The sequence below is a fragment of the Betta splendens genome, chromosome 2, assembly GCF_900634795.4.
Source record: "Betta splendens chromosome 2, fBetSpl5.4, whole genome shotgun sequence".
Lineage (NCBI taxonomy): Eukaryota > Metazoa > Chordata > Actinopteri > Anabantiformes > Osphronemidae > Betta > Betta splendens.
The window spans coordinates 18,967,524-18,985,341 of NC_040882.2; the positions used below are offsets into that span (position 1 = coordinate 18,967,524).

The following is a 17,818-nucleotide window of genomic DNA, read 5'->3' on the forward strand; positions in this document are numbered from 1 at the left end:
GCTGTGATTTGGAAGAATCATCTGTTTGATTGTATAGGCAAAAATATGGCACCTCTCACTTCCCACTGATATTAAACAGCTGTCAAAACACGCAAATCCCCCTCCCGGGTCTGATGCACACACATGAATAGATGCCAGAACGTGTAGAAAATGAAAAGAAACGCAGACAAGGAGTCACAGCCAAGTTGCTTTATCAGATCAACCAAAGGGGAAAAAACCCATTTCATAATACAGCAAAGATAACAAGCTTATTCCTTCTGAAAACAGTAATCACGGACACTAAATAGGAGTCAAACACACCAATCAAGAGAAGGAAAAGGGAAGCGACAACCCCTCGTTCTCTGGATGTTTTCACTTCTAATAAAACAACAGGCATGACGCACGATAAAAGGTCAGAGCGCCTCGTGCGTTTGGTTTCATTTTTAAGATGAAACATTTGTAAAAGCCCAAGGTTCAACCAACAATTCGGAGACGTCTCCTTAAGTCATCTGTCTTCTGTAAAACCATTTAGCTGTAACTCAGACTTCACCGAGCAGATTTACTCCAAATGGGCGTTACTGCAAGCGATGAAGACTCCCACTACCACCAGCCTGTCTGTCTGCCTGTGTGTCCTCCTGTGAAGTTTTTGTGAGGGTGTTTCCCGAGGAAAAATCAAGTTGGGAAGCTGTCTTTTATTGCACCTGCACTGATACTACAGACGTGTTTTATGAGTTTGAGGGAAACATACTCTGCTCCATGGAAGCACCACACAGGTAGAATGTTACGGAAAGAGACTGGCAAAACCCGGAAACGCACTGACCCCAAACCGAGACCGCAGCACCACTCAGTCACATCAAACACACGCTCCTTCTCCGGATTTACCTTTCGGCTCTTTATCACATTTCAAAACAATGTCGGACCATTTTTTGTAAACTCAGCTAATCTCATCTGTTGTTGATGTCAGAAACAAGCCTTCAGGGAACATCAGCTACAGCAACAGTTCACTTCTGTCTGCGGCCACTTCTAAACATCCAGCAACAAGCTTATGTTGCAACTAAAATAAAAAGAATATGGGAGCAGAGTCATCATTCGTTATCATCATTCATTAATTAGGTTTGACAGCTTAAGTGGTTCTGGCGCTGGGCACTTTCTGTTCACTTGCATGGCGAACGGTTTTAACAGTAACACTTCATTCATTTTTTTGAAAACATTAATGGTTACAAAGCTGATGTGACGTCAACAAGGGGGAAAAGTGATGAGGTAGGGGTGGGATGGGGCCGGGAGGTGAAGGAGGGGGAAGAAAGTGGGGGGGGGAGACACTCGTCGCGTTGGGGAGGGTCTGGTGACCACAAATCAAGCTGTGATCAGTCGCTTCACTTAGCGTTGCTGGAATGTTCCAGCCTATATCACCTGCAGGGACTTTGGCAAGTCCTGCCAAGCTCTGCAGGAATTCAGTGGAAAAGGGGGGGGGCAGGAATGGGGAGAGGAGAGTAAGTGTCTGGGGATGGGAAGTAAAAGTAAAAAGTAGTGAGGTCTCACGATTTCTTCAGATTTATAGGCAAAATACGCATTAGGTTAAGTCACACAAGCACCATTATGGTCCATTAAGCGGCTCGCGAGATCAAATCTGGCATGAGAGTCAATTAGGACCCCATTCCTCTGCCTCCTTCCTGTCCTGACTCCTGGCCATTCCTCGCCACCCCTGTGTGATGTTTTCTCTGCGCCAACAGCTGAGTCCGTCGCCACCGAGAGCCGACTCCAGGTCCTCTGTGTGCGTGCTACCGTACTTTAAAAGAGCGATGCAGCGGAACTCAAAGCTGTTGGCTCTGCTGCGGTGGGACGGAGAGACCCACGCGGGCTCGGTTACCGCGGCTACGAAAGCCCGGACCACCCAACGACCCCATCTGTCACTCACACGCGCATATATCTGTCCGTCCACTCAGCCACCCACACGCACACACACCACTACACAACGGGGAGGTGGGAAATGGGTGGAGGAGTCAATTCAAAGTCAATGCAGCTCCATCAGCCGGGGCCCATTGAGGAGCAGGAAGTTTTCAGAGCTGATCCTTTCATTAAAAAACGCTGATGAAACCATTTGCTGTGACACACTGTAGGATCATGATCAAGATGTATCATTAGGATATGATACATTTGACACATTTATATAGTGATTCAGATGTCAGTGTAACTCTACAGCCCACACTTAAATGTGAGACTCAAAATGCTTTTGCCGACGGCTGACTAATGATTTTAGGATGTACCTTTGCCTCTGTGAGCCCTATATGAATATTCTACAGGTTAATTATCCTCATTTGGGGTTTAACTGCGACGGTCATCACGGATCGGTCGACTTGTGTGTCAGTAAATCATTAGTTTAACCTCCACCCTGCTTTGGCTGTGCATTTGGTTGATGCTCACAAAAAGATGTGACAAATTCCAGGCCAACTTTATATTTTAAGGTACATGCTGCTGATGACGCCTGCTGCAGCGGTGAGTCGTGTGTGGGTGTGGCCTGTGACAGCACCTTGCCCCAGTAATCTGCCTATGATAAATATTCATCAGCTGGGTGGGGTTTGAATTTCAAATGACGAGCGGGTTGAGTCACACATGAAGTGCTTTATTTAGTCCCCGAAGCTACATTCAAACACAGGCTTCAGCCTTTGCCTTTAAAGAAATAATCCACACAGTCTGAGCAAAATCTGGTGCAATGGCGCAGCACGGAACCCAAATGCAACGTTGTTTGAACACAATTGGAAATAAAATGTTGTACAAAATGAACGTGTGCTGATTTAAGTTTGGAGGATGACACAAACAAAGGAGACGCACGTTTCCTCACACTGGGCCGAGCTGAAGACACCCACAGTGACGCACGGCACGGAGCCGGCGCGGGCGCTGTGCTCCGCCGTGAAACACGCTCGCGCCGGTCACGCAACAAGTACCGAGCGGGTGCGCCACTTTCAAAAGCGCGCACCGTTTGCTCGCGTTGGCGCAGCCGCTTATTCAAACGAGCCGTTCACGCGCAACGAACGGTTTCGGGGGGGAAAAAAAGCACCTTCTCCGGCAACTGCACAGAGAAAAACAGAACCGCACGTTGCGTCCGCTCGTTCACTGTGACTGCGCTGCGCACCAGCCGAGCGAAGAGCCTCTTGAAGCAGCGTTATAGTAAACAAATGGCACTTACTGCGTGCGTGGATCTCAGCGCCAAGGCGACCGCTGCGAGACAAACCCTGCAAAACACACGGAGCTTTTCGTTAGGCTGCGCTCTCCGGCAGGTAGGAACGCCGTTAAAAGTAGTGCAATGCGGCGGCGTGCAAAAGCGCAAATGTGGCGTCGAACGTGTTAGCGTGCAGTGGTTTCACTGAATAGTAATTTGCTTACAGAAATTTCATTTTGGTCCGACTAGCAGAGGGGGGAGCGCAGGTCCAGACTCGATGCCCTCGTCTTCACCCGCAGCAAGGCACTTCAAACGCGCTCATCGACTGCTCCAAAGCCCTGTCATCTACCCGGAGACAGAGAGACAAAGTAGTCCCGCCGCTGAACCCAAGCCCCCGCTGCGCACACATGAACCGACCCGAGCTTTAACAACAACAGCGGCACAGGGACTTTCTGTCTGAGTCAATATCTGTCCAGAAACCAGAGCTTATCCAACTCACCAAAGTTGCGGCGGCGAAGTCGCTGCTGCTCTCTCCGGGCTGTTGCGCTTCAAGCTCAGCGGCGCAACACTGCAGCGGGAGGAGGAGGGGCCAGCACATGTAATGCATCCCTCCATACCTCTGGCCTGAGCCGCACAGGCATCACAAGCTCGTTAGGCTATGTGGTCCAACCAAGGGGACTTTTCGATCCATAACAAGTATCCATTCCAATGTTTATTCAGGGAAATCTTAAAAATAAATCCTAATTTACTAAGGAAACTAAATCGTTGCATTGTTAGTTTTTACTTTATAAGGCAAAGACAAACTATTTCACTTAGTAAATACTGAATGGATTTTACATTGATTGTCTCCTTGTAGATGTTCATTAAATTGGAAAATTACACATAGAAAATGTCTCTCAGATTAAAGCTCTGCAGTTTATTTAACTTGTGGAGTACCACGTTGACCTGTTCTGGGACTTTTTACTCAAATAAAAAAATAAAACGAAACAAAAAACAACCAACAGCACATTTTATTATGGAGTAATAGTGTGTGCCAATTTTCATCAATGACCCCAGTGTTTCCTCACACTGTTTAAAATTAAAAGCTCAAATCCATCATTAATCCAACTGTTTAGAAACCTGTGGATACTATAAAATACTACAACCCAGTGAACGTTGTGATTTACTCTCATCCTAAAATGACAATCTAAGGAAACAGAAATAACCTATAAGCTAAATGCTTCATGTCACGTGTGTCAAGGCTGCAGCGGTAAAAGCAGTAAAAGTTCAGGATGATCTATTTAATCTGACTTTTTTCTATTCCGCCAGTAGCATCACTCAAAGACAAACGTGACTATTTGACCTTTAATTATGTGTCAGCAATGCGACGTGTCCGGACGAACAAAAAATGCCAAATAAAGGGTTTAATGTCCAAATTTTGTGGCGCCTGAGGCGCTAGGTATCACAGAAGCAGGAGGTATCAATCCGCCCTCGTGAGGTCCACATATGCTTAAATGTCGGTGTTTTTTTTTTAATGAAAACGAACTTTACAGACAATAGTGCTCAGATTTGGTCATGCATTTAGAATGTAGACACTTAGTATCTAGAAACTTCTGTTGAGATGACAGGTCTCACACGGTGTATGTGCAAAGGGCGTGGTATCACTGCGCGCTAAAGTAGATCCGGCCTGGGCAGGTTTGCAAGTCGAGGAGAAGTTAGAGGGGGACGGCAGAGGCGCGCGGTGCCAGAGTCCGGACAGCTAGAATCCTCTGCGAGCGCGACGGGCGCACGACGCGCCGAGAACGAGACTTTTCGCATTATTTCCGTTCCGGCTGTGCAGGGGGCAGGCAAGCCTTTGACATGCGACCGGCCGGACGCACAGCTTGTCAGTGTTAACGCAGGAGGAGCCTTGTTTGAGTCCCCCCCCAAGATGCCTAAAGACGCGAGGAGCCTCGCGGCGCCGTTGCTCGTCCTCGCCCTGTGCGCCGCGGTGCAGCGATCCGAGTCTGCGGTAAGTGCGCTTCCAGTTTTACTTTGCGGAGACTTATTTCGCACTAACGCGCCCCCCCACCCCTCCTCCCCCCTCCCCGCAACACAAGCGCGGCGGAGAGGTCGAGGGAGCCGCCGCTCTCACGCGGCCGGCGCCGGGACACCACCGGCTCTCCCCGCGAGCTCCACCAACGTTTATAAATAGAGGCAGCTGTATAACAAGTGCGTCTCCTTCTGCTCCAATGCGAACCCCGTTTCTGACTCCGTGTCGATGCGGTAACAACAACCGGCGCCACAATTTAGGCACCTTTGTATGTTTGAGCTGGGATTTTAATATTACTTTTGACGACGAGAATGCACGAGCACCTTCGTGTTCCACGGAGGTTCCCCGTGCATCACGTTCCTCCTGCCCCGTTCCCTGCGAACGGGCGGCGACCTGCAGCGACACGCCGTTGCCCGCGCGTGGAGCCTCTCTCTAGACTTCGCTCTCAGTCGCGTCAAAGATGCGGACGTGCTCGTGGGCAGTGCGGCGGCACTCGGCGCGGGCGCAGCCGGTGCGGCTCTAATGTGAACCTCTCTGTCACCGGTGCGACGCTGCGCGTAATTCGGTTAATAATTCGTAATTCGTAATTCGTCCGCTGCAGGTGCGCCTCGTGCGGACTGTGGCGCAAACAGGGGGCACGTTGGAGGCGTTCGGACCCCGTGCGCGCGAGGACAGCGGTGGCGCAATGTGTTCCAGATGCATTCGGGGACATCGTCCGGCGGGGCGTGTTTGTTGGGGTCGCTCTCCACTCTGCGTTTGCGTTTCATCCCGTGACCTCCTCGCAGGCGACGGCGCTGGAGTCAGTGGATGCACCTCGGCGTGCTCTGCTGCATATTCAGCACGTCAGTAATAATTCATGAGGCACATGCTGATTCGCATGATGCCGCCCATGCGAGGCGTGTCCAACCGGGCCTGCGCTGCAGTTCAGTGGGTTTAAGGTAAGGCATGAGCCACAGAAGTGACAAGTTTGTGCTTCCAGGGTTTCTGTATTTTAGTCAGTAAACAGTAAACACGTCTTTATGTGCTACAATAATGTCATAATGTCTTAAATATAGACTGCGCCTGGGATCAGAAACCAGCTTTGCAAAATAAAAAAGGAGCATAATTTTGTCTTTATGTTGAAGTAAAGGGTCTAACATACAATTTTAACAAGTGAACAGGGCAGAGTGTGAGTGACTTCGTTGTTGCCATGGAGATTTTAAGTGAAAGGCAGGGGGGGGGGGGGGGGGGGGTACCACTTTGTGCCTAGGAATGTGCCCGTGTCACCACCCTCACAGACGCCGTGAGGATGAGGAGGAAGATTAGGAAAGTTGTGTGCCGTGGATTTGATCAGCAAACGGAGGCTACGCAGGCAGTGAGATGCAGGTGAAACGCTGCGGAATGAGCCACTAAGTGGACCTTGATGTGAGAATATTTTGTGGCAACAAGAGATAGTCGTGAAGGGAGGATGCAGAGAACCACTGCCAGGAGGATTTTTTTCTCTCTTACACAAATATTGCCTTGTTCCGGATTGTCTTGGGGTCTGATCTTCACAGCGAGGCCCCCTGGTGGAGTGCACCACCAAACCTCCACCTATCTGTCAGTCATATGGAGTGTGCTGGAGCCAGTGCCAGCTGCCATCGCAGGCTCAAACCTGGCCTCCAGAGTTCAACTCCCTTTTTTATCCTTCATCACTGAAACTGTTTGCAGCGTTTGCTCATATCTGAAGCTAATCCAAAACCCGCAAGACAGGAATTCCCATTACCATTTTAATCCTAAACTTGCTATGATGCGAGAATCAGATGTGTGCGTGTAGCATTAATCTTGTGCCAGATAGAAATCTCCACTCAGCCAGGTGAGGGAGTTCAGCCGTAATGTATACCTGGAGGTTTTCCTTTGAACCAGTCATGCTACGCAACCACAAACACACACTTAATTTGATGCATGATTTCCTGTGTGCGTGTAGGTACCCAAACCTGCACAACCACCCTCAGCCTCACGCTGGGGCGTCTCATCTTTCACGTGACCCATATCCTACCAGGGTTAGGGTCCCAGGAAGGTTTAGGTGGGGAATCTGTGTTTGTGCATGCTGAGGGAGTTAAGCTAGCCATAACATCCTCTGATGGAAGACAGAGATAATGCTGTGAACGTAGCTTAATCTGCAGAGTCGTACCTTCCAGTGGAAGAGTGACGGGTGTTTGCGCTCCAGTCAAATCTTCTTTCTTTTGTCCCTGTGCGTTTCTTCTCTCTTCCTTAAATCCATCTTATGTACAGATTGGGTTCTCCTTTTCTGTTGGTAGTGAATTGAAGAAGTGTATCACACAAGAAATCTTTTTTTTCTCATGCATTTCTTATTTTATGTCTGTCTGTATCAGAGGAGGAAATTGACCTTTATGTCCAGTGCTCGGCCTGAAGGGCTCCTTAAATAGGAAGCAGTGCAGGGAACACGTTTATTTGCCACCTGTGTGTTCAGCTACACATTATGTGTGACTGTGTGTGTGTTTCCTGGTAGACACTGTGGTGTCAGTGAGTTTGAGGATGCCATTAGGATTAACAGGTGGACAAAAGTCAGTGAGCTCCAACACCCAATGTTTAGACAGCTAATTACCCCAATGCAGTACTTGCACTCTTACCTCCTTCTTTTTTCGTTTACTTTCTCCCTCATTGTCTCTCTTTACTGCTGAGTGATGACTGATGATGTAGCCATAGTAAAAGATCTAATAAAAGATGACAAGATAATTATTGCAGGAATAATAAATGCTGAAACTGAGTAACGAATAAGAAGAGGTTAGAAAAGGTTACACTATTACTATTATACTATGAGTATAACTGTAAATGTTCTATTAATGATGTTTTTGTAGTGGAAGTTTCAGTGGCTACTTTAAAAATAATACCTCCAGGTATATTAGCAGTAGTAGCACATTATGGTTGTAGTATCAGTACTGTTACAAGGTTTATTAGAGTAACAGTACACAAGTAGAATGTCACAGACATGATGCAGTAGTCAAACAACCACAAAGCAGTAGCTTTAGCTGCAGTGAAAGTGAAGTGATAGTAGTCATTACTATACTGTAGTTACAATGATTGCAATGTACAAATAAAACAGTAGTGAAAAAGCAAGGGTGGAGACTTGAGAGTAATAGTGCAGGTCTATAGTGGTGGTCGCCAGCAGAGACAGCTGATAGAAAACAGAGATAACTGTTGTTGTAGCCACTAGGTGTGGCTTCAGTAGCATTTGTTGAAACTGTGGTACTATAGGGATGCTAATTTAATTTACAGGGCACCAGTAGGTGTAGTTTCAATTAGTTGCTCTAGGAACAGCTGAAGCATGAAGCTGAAGCAGGTATTCTGATTATTGCGTATTATATTTCTTTCCAACCCTTGGGCTCAAACTCACATATTCTCTTACCCCAGTTTCTAGGCGGAGAACAAACACTGTGTGTTTGTTAGGGACTTCTTTATTTACTCCTGAGGCTTTAAAGCTCAGAGCGGCTACTTCCACCTGTCTCTGTCTAGCGGTGTTATTCTTATCATGTTGACTCTTTATGCCTCGTCGCTCTTATCATTAATCACACAACAAGGCTTTTCAAACCTATTTTCACATTGTTCCCAGCCTCAGTAACAGCTTGTGCCAGAGTCATGTTATTCATAGCTCCCCACATGACACCCGCAGTGAGCTTTAGACCGACTGGGTACTTGATGCGAGCGACTTAAAGCACTCCAAATCTCTGTGGGTCACAAGAGCAAAGAATCTCTGAGCTGGGAGTTTGACTACAGTCACTCACAGGTTGGATTAAAGCAGAGCACTATATGGATTTGCACAGATTTATGTTACAGATTACAATTAAGCACTTGGTCACACTACATTGGACTTGAGATATTTGATCTATGGAGTTTTTTTACACTTACACAATGCTAAGGAGGTTAACAGCATACACATTCATGAGGCTGGAGGATTGCTTTCACGTATTTGCATGTATAACAGTCTGAGTGCTTTTGGGTTTCTGGCAAATGTGTCTTGTGTTCAGGCACTAATGGGAAAGTCAGACACCTGAGTTTATTGTCAGAGTACTTGAACTGGATGATAACAAACTCATATTCACTGTGGACAGATTTGTTTTGCTCGTGCGTGTCGTTGTTGAGTGTAGCAGTAACTGGACTAGCTGACATATCCACCTACACAGAACAGTCACAGGACACGCTGTCCCTCCAAGTCCTGCTTTTTCTCTTTTTTACCGTGAACACATCATGTTTGTTATCCGCCGCCTCACATGTTTTTCCATGAAAAAAGGAAATTTGCAGCTTGAAGGGAACACAGAGCTTCGCTCAGGGACAAAGTGAGATGAGACGGGCAAAGAGGCGAACATGCAGCTTCAGCTAATAAAACCTGACTAAGGAAGACTTAGAGCAAGGCACTAAAGAAAACAAGGAATATGGAACTGAAATGCACATTCGCCATCTAAGCTGGAACATTTATTGTTTTGCATTCTTTCCACAGAGAAGGAGAGAGTTTTGATCTGTCTGAGATCAGCCAGAAATCTTGATCTACAGGCGTCTGGCACTTCCTCCTCTGAACTACAAGTTCACAGTCGAGCTGTAAACAGTTATGTTCACAGATCCACAGCACGGGTGGAACCTGTCTCTTTGAGGCCTCCGTTGCCCTGAGCCCACTCTGTTCAGATTGGACAGTGTCCTAGTGAGACTAGCAGATAATTGGAAATCTGTCCTCCCGACCCAGCAGGTGGGAACACTGGCGTGCTTTGTAGGTATGTGGCCCCAAAATCAAGGACAATTTATGTGCGACGTACCTCGACCCTCTGCTTCTCCCATTTGCATTGCTGCACAGTTATCATTAGCTGTTAGCGGCGTGCGCTTCATCTAAATCAGCCTCTGCCGCTTCTATCTGACATTTTCACGTGATCCAGCTGAACCCTGTTTGCCCAAGAGAGCCTAATGACGCTGATAGCGCACAACGCTAGCGCTACGCTACTTGTTTGTGGCAGCCTATGGACCAGGGAGTGAAGTCATCGCAGTTTTCAGGGAGAATCAAATCTGTTTTGACTGCGAAATATCCTCACTGTCGCTCAGGGATCTGAGCACCAGTGACGTGGGAGAGAGTCTGGTTCTCTCTTCTTCTCTGTTTTGCTCTCGTTCCCTCAAACCCCCTCGCTCACGTCCATTTTGGACACCTGTTTCTTTCATCAGTTCATCATTTCACCACGGAGGAAACGGGGCTTCCCCAACAACCACAGGGAAAGCAGTGTGAGCCTGCGTGTTCCCTCTCTGCACGTGTCTACTGTTTCTTCACACATTTCACATTATGGAGCACATACTGGTTCAGACAGGGCTGTGAGGGAAGCAGTATACAAATAATCGGTCTGCTCCATCGTCACGTCGTTCGTTACTTAAACAATCTAGGTATGTTTACATTTTCCTGACGTGGCCCTCATCTGTGGCAAAGACCTGATTCTTCAGCTGACATATTATCTTACAAAGCTGCATCCAGCACCCACCGATTATTCTCATTTACAGTTGAGCTCTGGTTTAAACCTGGCTCCTTTGTTCCTTCTCTACCTTCTAATCTGCTCCTTTGTGCACAAATAAAACCCTATCGTGCGCCCGATACTCCGGGACACGCTCAGCCAATTTGAGGGTCTGCTCAAACCAGAAAAAGAGTAAACCCCCCCCCCCATCCCAGTTACTGCCATTGAACTCACCCTGACGCAACGTGACAACTGAACATTTTAGGGACGCAGACAGTGCTCCGTACAAAGTCAGAGGATTTCACAGACCTATTATTTGATCTTAGCACCTTGTATTTTATAATAGCTCTTTTAAGTGTTTTATCTGCTCCGACGTCTCGCTAGCAACCTCTGGATTAGAGCTTTTGGCTTTGTCTCTACAGAAAATCACTCTCCTTACCATTATGTTAAACTGATGAAAATATGGCTTTTAGTTTAGTTCTTCACTCATCTAAATAATTTTTTTATAAAAATATGCCTAGTTTAAATGATGTTTCTGTCAGAAGCGTCACCTGTTGATGGGTCGGTGCTCCCCGCAGCTCCTTTCTTTGTCAAACTCCTTTTTCTGGAAGTCACCCCCTACCGTAGAATTTTTAAACACCACGTTACAAAACGTGGATTAAAATTTTAACGAATAAATTGTGTGATAATATAAAAAACTGATACCTGTCATTGACATAATTGTACATCTGTCAGCACGAACTTGCTCTGACAGAAGCAACCAGTTACTTCATATTCTAAAAGAACACTTTTTATGTAGAAATGACCAAACAATGAACATAAATAAATCATAGCGCAGTCTAGTCACACACACCGCTGGTGCTTCATGGCGCTGCTGTGCGTCAGTGTGTGTCTGTGTGTGTGGTGCTCAGGTGGGGCCTGGTCTTGGTTAATCCCAGGTCAGTGTGCCGGCTGGTATGCAGTTAAGCCTTTAGCATGTGGGGGATAAGGTTCAGCAGCACTGAGCAAGGTGCGCATTCTCCATGTGCGTGAGAGCTTTTTCGCTGTCTTTTTGTTGTTTGTAACTTTGTTTTCTGCCAATTACTTTGCCTAAAATAGCATTTACGTGACATTTCAGGGAACGCAGACGGCGCGTTTGGTTCACTTTTGTAATAAAATATGAAGACACAACACTGTGTATTGTGTGCGTGTCACCACTGAATGCACAGCATTCCTTATCTGGTCTAGACTAACAGACCCCCACTGGCAGAAACAATAGGCGAGATCAGACATCTGTGGCAAAGAGGAGAGAAGGGGGAAGGATGGAGGAGGAGGCATCAGTCAATAACTGGCCAGCGTCTGTGATCAGGACGGTATCAAACGCCGTGACTCAGCCGCCTTCATCCGAAGGCGAGGAGGCGAGAGCCTGCCGTGACCTGCCTGCTCCAGGATCAGATGGGACGCTGGCACTGGAGCAGCAAGAGACAGCACGTTCAGCATTATTGTGAGGGCCCGGATCCAGCGGCAGCCGAACTCGCAGTCCGAAAATGGAAATGTGGCTCAGGTGTAAACAGACGTTCAGTACACGTGGAGATGATGGTGTGTAAGGTGTGGAAGAACAGCAAACTAATAAAACTACAAAGTTTATTGGTCTTAACGTTTTCTGTGCGTTAAAATCTCATCTCCTGTTTTCTTTACCGCCCCCATGTGGTGATAACTCAAAACTGCAGATGGACAGATAACGACACGTTTTTAACATCTGAACATGATTTTGCCCAACTTTTCTTTTTAAAAATCCTGTTAATAAAACTATATTAGAACTCATCTTCCAGTGACAGCTGATTCCCATCAAATTGAACAGTAATATTTAAATGCAATGGTCTAATGTCCAGACTTTAATCTGCAGCCTCCACATATTTCATTCCCTTGTATAACTTTCAGTTCCAGTCTGAAGGAGTCTCAAAGCAAATGAATGCGGACAGAAACCCGCTATCACATCATACACAGTAGTTCAACACTAAATGCAAACTAACTAATACAAGGCAACCACAGCGCAACCATGTGTGCGTCCCTGTATCTCCGACAGCGTATCAGAACGTCCTGTTCTGCTTTGTTTTGTCTACAGCAGAGGCTCATGGGTAAATATTGCACCGCTGCTCATCCAAACACTGGAGCACCTTCTGTGTATAGGTTTATACAGGTGGGAGAACGAATCTCCAGTTCTTAGTCCTCGTATTTGGACCACGCAGCTTTATCCGTGTCAAGTGTTTGCATCATGACCCTGAAGGCATCCTTCATCCTCCGCGTGGACCAAAATCCTGCGCCCGCTCCGCAGCTGTTCCTGTTTTTACTGCTGTTCACTTCCATTTCATCACTTCTCCCAGTCACAGATGCAGGTATTTCGCTGGCAGGCTCCGCCGCTCTCCTGTCTCGTTGCTCGTCGCCTGCGGCCACGCAGCGCGGTGCCAAGCGGTGAAATGCGGTATGTGGAGTGCTGCACGGAGCCTCGGAGGGCGTGTTGGAGCCTGCGCCGGGCAGGACCGGGCCGGGCCGGGTTTGGCAGGGCTGGGTTGAGCGCGGGTCGTCCCGTCTCCCGGGGCGACGGGTTCAGCTTCTTCCAGCTCGCAGCAGCCACGTGTGGGCACGCCGTGTGGACGGACGCAGGCATCAGCTGGAGAGCAGTTAGACTGAGACTGAGAACGGCCCCAGTTCAGCACGTGTGCACGGTTACAGGAGCTGTTTATAGATAAGGTCCCATGTGTACAGTCGGGTTTGATGAAGTCCAAACACCCCCCCCCAGAAAGTTTGTCAGTGTGAGAAAGAGGGTTTACTTCACATGAAGCTGTGGTAAACTGTGAAACGGGCGGCAGGACGTCCTCCAGCTGGTCACAAGCTGTGTGAAAAGCGTCCCAGTAGTGCTTTAGAGGATCGGCAAATTCAATCAGATAGATGTGAAAAGGTTTTTATGGATTCAAGTCTCTAATGTGTGACAACGCGAGCATCTTGTTGCATCCCAGCTTGGACGAGTGAGGAGTGAGAGGTACCGGGAACGCCGGTGGAATTCCGGATCCGGTCCTGTGGCTCAACGATGGTGTGTGTGTGAGACTCTTCCAAAAATGGGGCCGGACCTACGGAAAAGCTGTGGCGCTGAACACTGCGGTTTCTCGCTGCTAAGCTGCGATCAGTGTTGGAGAGCAGCGGGCATTAGTTGTGGGATGTGGTGGAACCGTGCGCGCGTTGGCTTGTGTGCCGGCGGCGTTCCAAGGGGGGAAATCTTCCCCCGGCCTGTTTGCAGTGGCCTGTGTGCCGTGTGTGTGCTCCTACGCTGGGGGGGGGGGGGGGGGTGTCACCCAGGGCGGGGCTGTGTCTGTATAGGTATAATCATCAGTCTGATGAGCAGGGGAATTCCAGTCTCGCCAGTCTAATCCCCAGGTGCACGCCTTCCGCCCCCCCCTCCCCTCCTCTTCCTACGCCCCCTCACCTGGAGGCCTCCTCCACACGCCTCTCCTCGAACCTGGGAGGAACACTTTTACTGCAGCTACGCTGTGTTTGTTATGGTGTTCTCCACCTGCGGCTCCATGTCGACTGTTTTTGGTGTAATCCTAACTTGATGGTGCTGAACATTTGCCTCCGGTGCCTCATTCATTTGCCAACACTGGTGCTGATGTGCGTTCTGGTGTCACATATGCATAATGGTGTATAGCAGCAAACATTCATATTCGCCTTTGGCTCTTAGGGCTCGTTGGCATTAGACGTTTCTTCCAGCTTTAGGGGCCGGTATTCTCTCACATCGTCCACCATGCTGCACTGCCACGTGTCTAAAGAAAGGACAGGCCCTGGTTCTATAGACGGAATAATGATTAGTTCTCACCATCCTCCATTGTTGCTTATTAGCTACTGTAGGAGCTGTCGGTTTTCACAATAAATAGGTGAAATGAATTAATACATGACACACACACAACGGATGTCCGTCTATCGAGCCAGATCAGGGGTTATGTCGCAACTCTCTTAATGACATCACAAAGGGAAGACACCCAAAATCAACTGTTCCAGGAACATTTAAAAAATGTTAATTATCAACATGAGCTCAAACTGACCATGCTAAGCTTTTTTCTAGTACCGGATGGACAAACTCTGGCAGCGTGGCGGAGAGTCAGACAAATGATGGAGAGAGTTTAAACAGAGGGGGGAGCTGTACAGACAGAGGGAGGGGAAGCAAATATTTGCAGCTCGCTGACCTTTCTAAGCAGAGTAGTAGACTCGAGGCCAGAGACAGGCATCAGTGAGATGCCTTTAATGGAGTGTTAAGCCTGTATGGTTGCAATTATCACCACAGTGGCTGTTTTCTGATGTCTGTATACACCGAGGACTCGCAGTTGTAACGCCACCTGGTGGCGAAAAGAGAGACGTGCTTTTTTTCAGGTTACTTTGTATCGAAACATCTCACTCACAAATGACTTAAGTGAGTGATAAATTCATCAGTGCTTCAGGTTAACGTTGACACTGTTAATTGTTTGTGAGCTTTTTCCCGAGATAAATACTTGTCAATGGTGGCAATAAAAGGATGAGCCCAGAGAGAGAGAGAGAGAGAGAGAGAGAGCCTGGGCGTGGGAGAGCAGACTGCATTCAGCTGAAGCAGACCAGAGACTAATCGGGAGATCATGGCTTATGAAAACACCTGCACACACACACATGTACACACTTGACTACCCATGAGTGAATGTACTCAAGCGTGTTTGTGTGTGTTTGTCCGTAACCCCTTCACCCACACATTTACTGCGAACCAGTGTGTGCAGATCTGGTTACATGGGAGTGGGACTCTCAGCCTCAGCTGTGAGTAAGGCCTCGCTTTAGCTTCTGAGCGCCGCAGGAAGTCAGATAAGCCGCTGGATACAGCATCACAGCTGGAAAGATGTGTATGTGTAAAGCATGCATGGTGAGAGAGGATCTGAGTCTGACAGGATCTGTCAGCGTGTGGTTAACACCTGGCTTACGGCCGCACACACACACACACACACACACACACACACACACACACACACACACACACACACACACACTTAGGATGATGGACAAGCGCACGCCATATATTAAATCATTATGATCTTAGTCACTTTATGACTTTCTATGTAGTAATTAATTCATAATAAAAGAATATGTTAAACACATAGTATATAGAGAAGAATCAGTTTTGGTAGTATTTGCTCAAGAACTGATTGTAATTCTGGCCTGATGTTGACATTCCCCTCCCGGGTCAAAGGACGAGCTACAGGCTCGTCAGTGAGGCTGCACAGAGGCTGCAGGAACCTGACTCTGTCACTGCGAAGCGCCCAGATGCACAGTCACACATGTACATGTGCGAGGGTGCCGTCGTCACGTGGCAGATCAAATATCCGGGCCTTTGCAGGCTCATTTTGACTGGACATTGACTCAGCTGTGGGATTAGTGGCGGGGCTGTGTACAGTAGCCATCGGTTCCGCAGACACAGAAGAATGCTGACTTATTTCTCACAACCTGACTGCCTGGCATGCGTGCAATCGATGTCCTCCCGGCATCCACTGTGTCAACAGGCATGGGAAAAGTTAATCAGCAGGTTGGCGCTCCCACTCCCTCCGTCCTTCCCTCCCCCAAAACAATCCGTGTTGTCTGGTCCTCGGTGACCTTGCGCCCATCTTCCCTGCATTCAACAAACCAAAGGGAGAATCCACAGACTCGGCTGCTCCTCTGTGGGCAGAGTGACGCACATACAGGGCGCCCTCTAGTAGTCCTCAAACCGAACATGCTCATGACTGATGTGACTCTCAACAGGCCTGCCATGGATGTGTGGGAAGCAAATGTGACTGCAGTGGAGTAAAGGGGGCCAAGGTAAAGTCAAATCAAATGTAAGCAGACGAGTCCACGGCACGCGGCCACTGCACTGATTTACTCTGTCTGTATCATTATGCGCAGGGCGAGCGGGGCTTCCCAGGGCTCACAGGACCACCGGGGGTCCCTGGTTTCCCAGGCCCCGAAGGGCCAATCGGCGCCAGAGGAGAGAAGGTGAGCTGTGGTCTGAGGTTAGATCTGTGTGCTTGTTTTAGGTGTGTCTAGTAAGTAGCCTTTCATTCGTTCCTTTCACTGCTGGTGAAATGTTGTTCTCTGTTTCTGTCTCAGGGTAGTGACGGGCCACAGGGGCTGTCTGGTCCAAAAGGAATTAGAGTAAGTGATTCACTTCGCTCTGTCCTGCCGCATGTTTTTGTGTCCTCTCATGCAAACAGCTTCATCTTTATCTATCTCAGTTTATGCAAACTGTTGAAGTTGTTACTAGAGTTTTATCAGGTTTTGGTGTTTTTTATTTCCAATATCCGTTCGGTTTCATAAAACTGCACAGCTTCTGTTTAGCTGGTAGTTAAGGATGGTTTTGGTATTCTCACCACTGTATTTAATTAGTCTGGTTTGGTATACCCTTCTTTACCAGCAGAGGTCAGAATTTTACCTTGAACACTGTCACCGAGATATTGAACAAATTCCCTCTTTATTTTCTGTTAGCTTGTTGTGTTTTAACAATAAAATAGTTTTTACTATTCTGTATTTACTGTATGTACTGTATTTTTCAGGTCAAGAAAAATATTCAAGACACAAAATCCCCCAAAATTTGCATGAACCTTTTTATTGAACACTGCTTTAAATGTCTGCCTATTAACATTTTTGTATCTAACAGGGGCCTCCTGGATTGCCAGGATTTTCAGGAACACCAGGACTTCCAGTGAGTTTTCCTTAATTTCAAGTTTAGCTGGAATTATTCTGTTGCTGTAGGATGCGCTGCAATAATGCTTGGTGTAATTTTTTTAGGGTCTACCAGGGCAGGACGGACCCCCAGGCCCAAGAGGAGTACCAGGCTGCAACGGCACAAAGGTATTACTGATGTGAGAATACAAGGAAAGGCAAACATATCATATAATTATATTCTTACATATGGGTAACAGCTAAAATATTGAATAGATTTTTCATGCTTAATTTTTATGAGCTGTGCATCCCTCTATTTTCTTCCAGGGTGAAAAGGGTTACCCAGGAAGTCCAGGAATCAATGGGCTGCAAGGAATACCGGTGAGTCACTGCAGTGAAGTGTGTTCTCTGGATTTGTCACTTGAAATAATGATCGTACTGTTCTTTAAACTCACCTTTATTTTTATTTACAGGGTCCACCTGGTCTGCCGGGACAAAAGGTGAGTGAAAAGGGGTGAAACTGTT

General features: G+C 47.5%; 2 protein-coding genes across 6 annotated transcripts in view; one reads left to right on the forward strand and one right to left on the reverse strand.

The window, feature by feature from the left end:
- The window catches only part of col4a6 (collagen, type IV, alpha 6), a 70,027-nt gene extending 65,680 nt beyond the window's left edge, over window positions 1-4,347 (reverse strand). For 2 of the 4 annotated variants that reach the window (XM_055507061.1, XM_055507060.1), the window contains exons 1-3: window positions 3,636-4,347; window positions 3,361-3,481; window positions 3,164-3,209 (exon numbers count right to left, since the gene is read on the reverse strand). In XM_055507061.1, the coding sequence (XP_055363036.1) occupies window positions 3,164-3,209; window positions 3,361-3,371 (57 nt within the window). In that variant the 5' untranslated portion in view covers window positions 3,372-3,481; window positions 3,636-4,347. The remainder of the gene's footprint in view (window positions 1-3,163; window positions 3,210-3,360; window positions 3,482-3,635) is intronic. The other 2 variants (XM_055507062.1, XM_029143171.3) reach the window with 1 other exon arrangement.
- Window positions 4,348-4,810: 463 nt separating this feature from the next.
- col4a5 (collagen, type IV, alpha 5 (Alport syndrome)) overlaps window positions 4,811-17,818 on the forward strand; it is a 30,171-nt gene continuing 17,163 nt past the window's right edge. Inside the window, exons 1-8 of one of the 2 annotated variants that reach the window (XM_029143179.2) lie at window positions 4,811-5,126; window positions 16,397-16,453; window positions 16,538-16,627; window positions 16,742-16,786; window positions 17,289-17,333; window positions 17,420-17,482; window positions 17,621-17,674; window positions 17,767-17,793. In XM_029143179.2, coding sequence (XP_028999012.1) covers window positions 5,046-5,126; window positions 16,397-16,453; window positions 16,538-16,627; window positions 16,742-16,786; window positions 17,289-17,333; window positions 17,420-17,482; window positions 17,621-17,674; window positions 17,767-17,793 — 462 coding nt within the window. In that variant the 5' untranslated portion in view covers window positions 4,811-5,045. Of the gene's footprint in view, window positions 5,127-12,797; window positions 12,985-16,396; window positions 16,454-16,537; window positions 16,628-16,741; window positions 16,787-17,288; window positions 17,334-17,419; window positions 17,483-17,620; window positions 17,675-17,766; window positions 17,794-17,818 lie in introns of those variants that run through there. The other variant, XM_055507063.1, reaches the window with a different exon arrangement.